General features: G+C 34.6%; 2 protein-coding genes across 3 annotated transcripts; one reads left to right on the top strand and one right to left on the bottom strand.

The window, feature by feature from the left end:
• Positions 1-898: 898 nt before the first annotated feature.
• On the bottom strand, positions 899-6,005 carry LOC141725026 (uncharacterized). Of its 2 annotated transcripts, none has more exons than XM_074527388.1 (11): positions 5,615-6,005; positions 5,472-5,552; positions 5,068-5,232; positions 4,200-4,306; positions 3,186-3,274; positions 2,980-3,083; positions 2,814-2,898; positions 2,642-2,717; positions 2,431-2,545; positions 1,677-2,208; positions 899-1,195 (listed from the first exon to the last, which is right to left on the bottom strand). In XM_074527388.1, exons 1-11 carry the CDS (start codon positions 5,868-5,870, stop codon positions 1,129-1,131), a joined length of 1,677 nt encoding a protein of 558 aa, XP_074383489.1. In that variant the 5' UTR covers positions 5,871-6,005; the 3' UTR covers positions 899-1,128. The 2 variants fall into 2 exon arrangements, with proteins under 2 accessions (XP_074383489.1, XP_074383488.1); XM_074527387.1 differs by having other exon boundaries at positions 899-1,184.
• Positions 6,006-9,162: 3,157 nt separating this feature from the next.
• LOC141660858 (uncharacterized) lies at positions 9,163-9,847 on the top strand. The gene is made up of 2 exons (XM_074467841.1): positions 9,163-9,396; positions 9,494-9,847. The coding sequence occupies exons 1-2, from the start codon at positions 9,163-9,165 to the stop codon at positions 9,845-9,847; spliced, it is 588 nt and encodes a 195-aa protein (XP_074323942.1).
• The last annotated feature ends 1,292 nt before the right edge of the window (positions 9,848-11,139 follow it).

Raw genomic sequence — 11,139 nt, 5'->3', positions numbered from 1 at the left:
CACTTGAGCACATATGTTAAAACCATAAATCCCAACAAATAACATCACCAACATAGAACATACTCGCAAAGAATATGGGTGCTAATAAATGCAGCAATATCAAAAAATTTAAGCCTAAATTAGTTTCATATGAATAATGCACATATACATTCACATTATGTATCAAGATTCAACATAATGAAAAAAGGGTAAGCAAAGAAACGCCATATTGTTATTACCCTTAACTATATATAAGCTTTATGAAATCTGTATGTATATATATATGAACAAGAAGAGGGGGGTGAAGAGTGAAGACAGTGAAGTGTACCTTACAAAAACTGAAGAAAGGGGGTCAAAGAGAGGTATTAAATTTAGAAACCCATTAAATTTATGCTATGAAAAAAGTGTTTAAAAGTTGCAGATTTAAAAAAAAAGGTTAAATAATTTTGGCGGGAATGAGAAACAGTGAGGAGATTTGGGGGGAATGAGATTGAGAGATGCACACAACTCCTAGTCTTTGACTGGGTAATACTAATAACACTTCTGGACGGGGTATCCCAATTAAATCCCAAATTTTTATACTCAAATTACACTTGATGTATTTTTTATTTGTAGAGATCATATGTATATAAAAGTGATTCATTTTATTTAAGAGAGATTGATTAATAATATAATAACATTATTCGAAAACCGTTTTGGGAACGCTTTCAGAGACTTCGAAGTTATATAATTAGTATCAAAGTATTTTATAAGTTTAACATTTTAAAGAAAATATTTTTGAATCCACTAAATCTCAATTGAAGACGTGTATAGTTTGAGTTTTATGTACATAACCAGTTTAATCATAAAGATTCAACTGAAAAATTATATCACTAGAAACTGTACGTATGTCTAAATTAAGCTACTGAGCCGTGAGACACATCAGAAATTATATGTTATATCATTGTAGAAATTCAACCAAAACATTGACAGTTCACATTATCGTTGTATGCTAGGGCCTGGTCCAAAGGGATATATAAGAAAGCGTTCACACAACTAAACCAGGCAAATAACAAATACAAAATGGTGCTCTCAAGGAAAACTATGTGGAAGAATTTATTAAGCAATTTCTTTAAGGCTGCTGACCCCATCTCCACCTCTTCGCTGCCTCTACGAAAACCTTGGCACGCGCTTGACTTTTCCTCGCTTCATCTTCAATCCAAGACCTGCAACATAGCTTCCATTATCGAAATATACAGTTTCAATTATCATTGATTTATCTCATAATTCAAAAGAAACTGTTAAAAGAGTTTCACATCCACATTACTGATTACTACATGTCTGTATAAGAGAGCAAACCAACATATTAATGATAAATAGTTCTCTGAAGTGCATGATGTTGAATCCTCATATACGCTAAATTCCAAACCATTATCCATATATAAAACAGATAAATATGCCCTTAAGACCCAACCGTTTATATCTCTATTACTCAGCTCATGGATAACACTTCAATTGCAACAAAAAATCTACTGTAGGAAAGTTCAAATTTCTTTAATAGGTTCCTTGGAACCCAATAAAAAAGATGTAAATGTAATGACTCATAGAATTTATACTTCTTTATGCATACAGATATGAGATCAAGTATTATAAACAGGACACTTGTTACTGCGTAAGCTTTTCCTTCATTATTTTAGAAAATAATATTAAAAGCTTACCTAAGTATCCGGACAGCTTCTATTTCTGCTTCTAGTATTAATTTCGTATCAAGCAGTCCATCATACTTCGCCTGTAAATCCCCATGCGTATTCTGAACACTCTGCTGCTCATCAATATATTTAAACCTCTCTACTTCAAGCTTCTCATACATGTCATCAATTTCTTCTTTTAAACTAGAAAGCAGCTGCTTCTGACAGTCCATGGCTGTTTTCTCTTTCAAATACTCGGCTAAAATATTCTCTTCAACAGACTTCTCTTGATCAAAATCCTGCACCACCACGACATAACTCCTCTCCACCTCAACACCTCGACGCTTTTCTTCTTCAAACTTTTTTTCCCAGTACTTTTGTATGTCTCCTCTTTCCTGAAGTTCAGACCTAATCTCAACCATTGCCATTTTCCGTAAAGAACACTCAGCTTCTAGTCTCGATAGCTCAGAGTGAATTGCTCCCTCCATTCTTCCACTCGTCAGTGCCACTGCAGCTTGTGCTGTTGTGCAAGGCTTATTTGCTTGAAATCGCTTGCCTTGTCCTGTATTGTGAAATATATCATTCATTTTTTTGACACCCACACTGTAGACTTCACAAGCATGCACCATTAGATACTTGCATAATCTTTTGATTCATATGTCAATTTATACCATGTTAATATGATTTAGTACCTTTAATTAGTTCTAATTTAATAAAGACATAGTGCGTGTGTGTGTGTGTTAAAGGGAGAGGGAGGGACGGGGGTAGGGAGAGAAAGAGAGACCAAAAACTGTTCTGATTATGCTCTTATCACCAGCAAGCAAGTCCTTGAAAAGTACAACTATTGCATCTGGATTGATCTCCCTCACATCCATAAAACCCAAGTTGTTCCTTGATATCTGGACTGTACATTAGTCAGCTTTTAACAGATAAGCAAAATTGATAGTGTGATTACTTAAATGTATGCCTACAAAGTCTGTATTCATTTTTCCTACCTCTTCCCTCAATCCTGGCATGACTTCGTAATCTAGCTTGGCTTTCCAACTTATTAGATCCTGACGAGATATAAACCTACAAAAGAATAATGATGATTAATGTTAAGGCAAAGAAATTTGAAAGGTAAAAGACAAAATATAGTTACCGAAACACTAATATTATCTTCATCACCTCTCAGGGAAAAATTTTGAACCTTCTTGCCAATTGGATTCATCCAAAGACAACTTACTTAAAACAATGCCTGCCTCAGCAAGGGCTGGAAATTAAAAAGAACTTGTCAAACATATCACCTTTTCTCAAATAAAAATTTGATAGCTAAAGAAAGTTTAGTCCTTACACTGTATGTATAGAAAATCAGGGTCTTCAACACTCACGTCATCAAACGCAGAGATTGTAGATCCAGAAAGTGCAATAGATGGAACAATCTTATGCTTATATTTCCTACAACCCATAAATCAAATCTCTGGTAAATAGAGCAATCAATTTTAATTTATATATATCAATAAATAAAATACTTTGATTTTAAGCAAGTCATTTCTCTACCTCTCTAGTAGCAAGTTTGCCCGTGCTAACCATCTTGCATATTCCCTCCTCGTGCACAACTCATCAGCCTTGACATAATCTTCAACAATCTGTGTACCTTAATTGAAGGTGTATTAACAATGCTTAGAGCTGAACCTAGTGGTCAAATTGATTTTTAGGGCTTTTAGCACACCATCTATTGTGGTCTATAATCAATAAAATAGTCAATGATTGGTTGCTGCTTGAAAAATGTGGAATGTTTGTGACTGAATTGAACAGGATATACACTACAGTTTAGTTTAAGTACATTTATTGGATTTGATATAATAAAAGTTTTTAGGAAGATTTTTTGGATATGAATTCGTAAGAGGCTACATAACTGAAGTACCTAAGTACCTAACTAACAAGGGTACTGTATTAGAGTATCCATTTATATACATGAAATATTAATAGTTACCAAACGACGAGTACCGAATAAGAACATAAAACACAGAAAGTGAGATCTAAGAAATTTGAAATTCTTATAATAACAGTACAAAAATTACACTCCCACACTATAAACCATAAATTAAATTTATTGATATAATAGTCAATGATCGTGATTTTTGCAAGGACTGTAACCCCTTCACCACATATAATTTACACTCATTTACCAATACTTAATCCCTCGGATAATTTTATTCACAAGTTCAATTACATTCTTATTTATTTTGATGATTAAATAATATTCCCTATCACTACTACTATAATCCTAAGGAAATGAACTATAAAATCAATGGAAATTTTAGTCCTTAGAATAACATAACAATGAAATGTAATGGAAATTAAAATTACATAAACTAAAAGTCTGGGCATCAAAATCCCATAAAACAAATATGGCCAGCATGTATTGTATACAGGACATTACATCAGTATCTATAGGGAACAGAAAACTATTATTAAGCTAATATAAATGGAACGAGGTGCATAAAAATTGTGGCTTCACAAACATTAAACATAAAAAACTACTGCACAGTGAAAAAGTAAAAAATATACCTTCAGTTTCTTTAACATATATAGAGATTCCTTTTGGATCGAATCCACGGCAACTGCAACTGTGATCCGACCAACAAATTCTTCTTCCCTTTTCTCGTAATTTGTTACTGGAACATGACAGAAAACAGGAATGAATTTTAGATCAACACAAACATGTACAAAGATGTAAATTTATAAATTAGTGAGCCTGCACATAATTAAAATTTCTAAATGATATACACAACTGGTAAATAATAACAGAAATCTGTGGTAATGGTGACCAAAAACCAGAATGAAACAACAGAAAAATCATCATATAAAATAAGAAATGTAGATTTAACAATTAAGATGAACTCATTAGATTTAAAGGCATAACGAGTTAGGTTTCAATCAATTTCTTGTAAGCTTTGGTTTTACTTAGCCCGATATGAGAATTAAAAATCAGAACCTAATAGTTTATATGTAGCCAGTTCCAGAGATGCCGAGATGATGGTTACATCCCTACATCCATATTGTTCATACATGAAATCTGTGAAAATAAATAATCATGGTGGTATACTGAGTCTTAGATGGTGAAAATGCAGCTTCATAACGTCTTATCTAACTACTTCAAACAAGAGCTCCAGTAGTGCCTCATCTTTTATCATACAAAGTAATATATTGGTTAAATATGCAGAGTGATATACTAATTTTGAACAAGTCTAATCTCCTGCAGTGAAGTCATGCTGTGCGAACATAATTGAGTACTTACTAAATGTACACATCAACAACCTTCACTACCAAACTCCTAGGTACATTATCAGCCTACTCGAAATTTTCAACACCAGAATTTATATGCAATTCTGACTTCACCAATAATTGGGATAAAAATTTGATCAATTGAGTGTACCTGAAGGCACAGCTTCATCAACTATATCAGACGTACTCTCCGAGCTTGCCTGTGGTACCACATCCGCAGATGATGCATCAACCGCTATACTATCACCATCAATAGTTTCATCGGTTTCAGATGACACAACAACATTACGCAAAGTTTGACTTCTAAATGGGAACCCTGCATACATTAAACATTACATTTCAACCCCAGACAACTAATTCCATAACTAAAAACCAGTACATTACAACATAAAAACATAAATTTCAAGAACTCTCAAGTAGAATCAACCCTGAAATTAGCATTCATCACACCCTCAAAATCCTCACAATAGAGTCAATTAACACACAAACCCCACTTTAAGCATCAAAAATCAAGCACAAAAAGTACCCAAAAATTCAAAACAGAAATCAACTGACCTTTTCGAGATACTGAAAATTGCCAAAATACAAGTAGCAAAGCCAAAACTGAGGCCCCAACACCCACCAACACAAATGTACCTGCACAAATCAAATTAATTAAAATACCCATATTGCATCAACCTAAAAAACAAATTTAACACCTTTCTTTTTCTTGCTTTCAATTGGACTTTGTTCAGTGACAGCCCAGCCATTAAAATCATCTTTATGATTTGGTTCATTTGATACCCATGAAACTTCAAGATTTTGCAATGAAGAGGCAAAGAAAATAGGGTTTCTGGGTCTGAAGTAAGTGAAGAGAGATGGGTATGAAGAACTGTATCTAAATCTTTGATTTAAAAGTGGGGTTTTGATGGGCAAGAAAAGAGGGGAAGATGGTACTATTAATGAAGATTTCATGCTGGTAATATTTATAATAATGTAGATATATAGATTTGTAATTGGAATTAGGGTTTTAGGGGGAACATGGGAACACTGAGTTTGATTTTGGGGTTCTTGTTTGTACAGTTTGGAGAAATGTGTTTTGGGGGCTTTATGTTCTTCTAGCCGGTGAGTGCACATTTATATTTATATTTTTATAATTTTTGTTAATTTAATTATTACTATTATGTTTAGAGTGTGTTTGGTATTGCTGTTGCAGACAGCTTTTACAGTTAAAAAACTGTTTGGTAAAATTTAAAAACTGTTTTTCTGAAAAGTGCTTTTGGCTTAAAAGCTGCTGTTAGAAAAAGTAAGTCCCCATGCTTTTAGAAAAAACTGCTTTTCAGCTGTTGCGGGAAGCAGATGCTGATTTCACCATCAAACCTTATCAAAAGCATCATTATTTTTAATTTTTTGTATCAAAACATATACGTATCAAAAAAATTACCAAACAGTCATCTGATTTTTACAACAGCACTTTTTCCAGCAGCACTTTTTTTAACAGCACAACAATTTTTAACAGCAATCCCAAACAGAGCCCATTGACGCATTGTATACAATTTATTCTATCGAAAATTTAAATTTGAAGTTACTATACATACTAGCATAAATCCCTTGCGATATACGGGTTCCCATTAATATTTTAAATTTTTATTTATCCAGTTATATTATATTTTTAAAATATTTATATAAATATATAATGATTATAAATTTATAATAAAAATAATAGAATAACATGTGGTCGTAATTTAGTAGAATAAATAGATTATTTCTAGTAGTTTAACAATTTAGTAGTTTAGCAGATATATAACACTATTATTTATATCTTTTAATAATAGGATAAGTTGTATTCGTAGTTTAGTAGAATAAGGATATTATATTTAGTAGTAGTTTAATAATTTAGTAGTTTATTAGGTATATAACACTATTTATCTATTTTTGTAATAATCAAAATTAGAGAATTATCGTTGAACCAAACCGTTGAACCAAATTATCTCTATTCCGGCTATTATAGTATAGTGTAGATGAGTATTTGAATTTAAGTATATATATAATTTTAAAAACATAATTATGTGGAAGTTAGTAGCATAGTTGGCAATAGTTCTTTTTTTAGTTATTAACTAAAAGTGTATAATCTTATATAATAAAATTAAACGGGCCAACTGAAAATTTTTGTTTATAATTTTGGTCTCTGTATAAACTAACTTGCGCACTTAATAACAGAAATAGATGCAGAAGAGATATCAGAAAGATCTTAACCGGGCATGTCCCAAAGATTATTATCCTCTACCAAACATAGATCAATTAATCGACGCTACATCATGTCACGAGTTATTGTCATTTATGAATGCATTTTCAGGATATAACCAGATCAAGATTGAGAAGAAACAGCATTCATCACACATCGAGGGGTTTTTGCCTATCGACATATGCCCTTTGGGCTCATCAATGCCGGTGCGATATTTCAACGTATGATGGTAACTATCTTTCAGAATCAAATCAGTCGAAACATCGAGGTATATGTCGATGATATGATTACAAAATCACAGATTCTACAAATCACATCCCCGACCTACGAGAGACATTTGAGAATGTTGGACGCCATAACATGCGATTAAACCCAACAAAATGTTCATTTGGTCTCACATCGGGGAAATTGCGGCATAGAGGCTGATCTCAGTCATATTAAAGCTATAACCGAGATAAAAAAATTCTTCTACGGTTAAAGATATTCAACGATTGACTGGTTGCACTGCGGCACTACACTACGCAGATTTATTCCTCAAGCCTCCAAAAAATGTAGTCCATTCTTCCAAGCGATCAAGGAAGCTTCAAAAAACAAGAAGGTTGTGTGGGACGACACGTGCAAAGATAGTTTTCAGGCTCTAAAGACATTCCTGACAAGTACTCATATCCTAACCAGGGCGTTACCCCGCAAAGCCCTGAAACTATACATATCGGCTTCTGAGGGGTTAGTGGTTGCCGTCTTAGTCAAAGACCTCGAGGGACGTGAATCTCTAGTATATTATGTTAGCCTACCTTGAAACATGTTGAAACTCGTTATCCCCAGGTCGAGAAACTAGTATATGCTCTTGTCATAGCGAGCAGGAAGTTACGCCATTACTTTCAAGGGCGTCCCATTAAGGTCATAACCAACCAACCATTGAAGCGAATCCTACATAGGTCCGACATGACGAGACGACTTGCTACATGAACAATTAAGCTTAGTTAGTTTCGTATTGAATATCTTCCACGGAGTGCGATGAAAGCTCAAGTCTTGCCAGATTTTGTTGCGAAATGTCAGTTTGACATGTCGAAAGAGGAAGGAGATTCTTTTCCACATAATGCTTGGACACTATTCGTCGATGGATCTTCCACAACTTTAGGAGGTGGTGGCGTAATTTTAATCAGTCCAGAAGGATTTAAAATCCAACAAGCCCTTAAATTCTCATTTCCCGTGACAAATAATGTAGCTGAATATGAGGCCTTGTTAGAAAGGATTTGTCTAGCTATCGAACTCGAGGTAAAAATCCTAGAAATATTTGATGACTCACAACTTGTCACCAAACAGCTACAAGGTGAATTCAAAGCACATGATGCGCGAATGGATGCTTATTTAGCCCTTTCCACCTCTTTACTAGAAAAGATTCCTTCATGGATAATCAAGAACGTCGACCATGAAGAAAATCAGTGGGCCGACTCCTTATCAAAGTTAGCATCTTCCGTGACCACGAAAGCCGAAGCAATTTATGTTGAAGAACGAAATTCCCGGTCTGTCGAGGTAGCAAAAGTTAATGAAGTCTCCGCGACTGTCGACTGGCAACAACCGATTCTAGATATATTCTTCAAGATAAGTTACCACAAGAGAAGAACGTGGCATGACCTCTAACATACAAAACAAGAAACTACTGTGTCCTGGACAACAAGCTCTATCGACGACACCTTGTGGATCCTCTCCTTCGATGCTTGGGACCGGAGGAAGCTCATCCATCGATCGTCGAGGTTCACACAGGAATTTCTGGGGATCATTTAGGCGGCAAAAACTTAGCACTGAAAATAATGAGACAGGGCCTATTTTGGCCAACAATGCGAAGCGATTGTGAAAATTGTTCGAAAACGCAAATTATGTCAAGTATATGGCACAGTAACTCACTGACCTTTGGTGGAGATGATTCTTGTTCTCAACTTATGCCCCTTTTATCAATGGGGTATTGACATTGTAGGACACTTCCAGAAATCTAAAAATCAAGCACAATACATAGTTGTCGCGATGTACTACGCGACAAAGTGGATCGAAGCTCGACCTCTAGCAAAAATTCGTGAGAAAGAAATGGTTGAATTTCTAATGGAACACATTGTGTTCAGCTTCGGTGTACCAAGGATTGTAGTGACAGACATTGGGACCCAATTTATTGGCGAAAAATTTACACATACCTTGTCACAACTTAAGATTAAGCACATCAAATCTTCAGTAGCCTATCCTCAAGCTAATGGACAAGTCGAAGTGTCTAACCACACAATTTTGCAATGTTGAAGAAAAGAATCGATGAGTTGCCTCGACCATGGGTCGATGAACTTCCGAATGTCCTTTAGTCGTACAGAACGACACCAAGGTCAACTACATAAGTTTCTCCTTTCAAAATGGCTTACGGCCTAGAGGCCGTTTCGCCCGTCGAGGTCTTCCTCAACTCTCCAAGGGTCGAGCATTTGACCCCGCAACTTCACAAGAAAGTCTTCCATTTCATAATATCCTCATGGAAGAGGTTAGAGACGAGACAACAGCTAAAGTCCTTCTGCAACAAACGAAAACAACGGCTTACTTCAATAAGAAGGTGAAAATTAGACAATTTCTAGTCGGAGATTTAGTGCTTCGAGAGTCGGCAGCCTCACAACCCACTCTCACCGGAAAGTTTAAGGAAAGTTTAAAGCCCCGTGGGAAGGTCCCTACCAGATAACAGGGGTCGTTGCACCGGACACCTATCGATTATCCTAACTCGACGATGCTCCAATGAAAAATACCTGGAACGGTGTCCACCTGAAGAAATTTTATCATTAATTTATTTAGCTTGATTTTATCAATGAATGATACTTCTCCACCTATAAAAATTAGTCTTAACGTCTTTGTATGTGAAATCATCAAATAAAATAAAAAACAAATAACACAAAAGTCTCCGTCTCACAGTTACATTACATTTTCCTTTATAACTTTCACTTACAACAAAATAACATTTGTTATAAAATACAAAATTATATTTAAAGATCCACACAAACAGTTCTTATGACTGCAACAATATGTCTCAGGAAGAAAATAAGAATTACAATAATGTGATGCTTTATACGACATCATCAAGACAACTTAAAGATGTTAAGTCTTAGGAATAAATCAATTTTCACTATGAAAATATTTTAACAAAAAATAACAGAAAACGAACATCAGGAAAACGTAAATAAAAACAATTTTACCAAATAAGTGCAATAATTATTAAAGAGGAACGCCCCGATAATTAGTTCTCCGGTCAGACTATGTTAAGTAACCAACTTATATTAAACCTTAAGGTATTAGAGTAAGATCACAATATAATCATATATTTAACACATGGACTCTGTAGATGTAAATTGCTCTGGTGTACATTATTTTTTTTGCAAGAACTTTAACTTCTCTATGACTTGCAACTCAGTTGTCAGTTGTCACCATTGCTAAAATGCTAGTGTGCATTCTAGCAATCTGTGTGCTCAACGCGACTCTGTACTAAAAGCTTAAGAATATCAACAATCAGTGCAGTTGAATAGTTAACATCATGGTCATTCTTTGGCTTTGGCCTACCGAATAATTAGAGGTTGAGGGCCCTGAAGGCATGAACGTGTAAGCATATTAAATTTGTGCAGTGATCATTTGAAAATCAATTTCATGATCATTTTTACAGCACACTTGTGTTAGGAATATGTTGTGCACTTGATGATAAGCTAAATAAAACACCTTAGTAGATTTAATTTAGTGAATTTTGTAGCACCCGACGGATGATCAATTATAGTCCCGACGGATGATCAATTATAGTCCCGACGGATGATTCAATATAGTCCCGACGGATGACTAATTGATATCCATCGGGTGAGTAGCTTATGTAACAATAAGTAATATAGCACATTTCTACAAACAACTTTATGTAGATTCTGTAGTAGCATATGAGTCATGTTGACTACTAGTAGATATGCAGAATAGGTTGATTAATTTTAAATATTAGATGTC

Source organism: Apium graveolens, chromosome 5 (genome assembly GCF_009905375.1).
Source record: "Apium graveolens cultivar Ventura chromosome 5, ASM990537v1, whole genome shotgun sequence".
NCBI classification, from domain to species: domain Eukaryota; kingdom Viridiplantae; phylum Streptophyta; class Magnoliopsida; order Apiales; family Apiaceae; genus Apium; species Apium graveolens.
The sequence above is the reverse complement of the archived record's forward strand: the minus strand, read 5'-3'. Positions and strand labels throughout refer to the sequence as shown.

Excerpts from the sequence above, each read along its gene's own strand:
- LOC141725026 (XM_074527387.1), bottom strand. The coding sequence starts at position 5,870 with ATGAAATCTTCATTAATAGTACCATCTTCCCCTCTTTTCTTGCCCATC. Across the intron at positions 5,233-5,471 it reads ATTTTCAGTATCTCGAAAAG|GGTTCCCATTTAGAAGTCAA; the intron begins GTCAGTTGATTT and ends TAATGTATGCAG. Across the intron at positions 2,899-2,979 it reads TGATTTTCTATACATACAGT|CCCTTGCTGAGGCAGGCATT; the intron begins GTAAGGACTAAA and ends TTTAATTTCCAG.
- LOC141660858 (XM_074467841.1), top strand. The coding sequence starts at position 9,163 with ATGTACTACGCGACAAAGTGGATCGAAGCTCGACCTCTAGCAAAAATT. Across the intron at positions 9,397-9,493 it reads AAGCTAATGGACAAGTCGAA|AACGACACCAAGGTCAACTA; the intron begins GTGTCTAACCAC and ends TTAGTCGTACAG.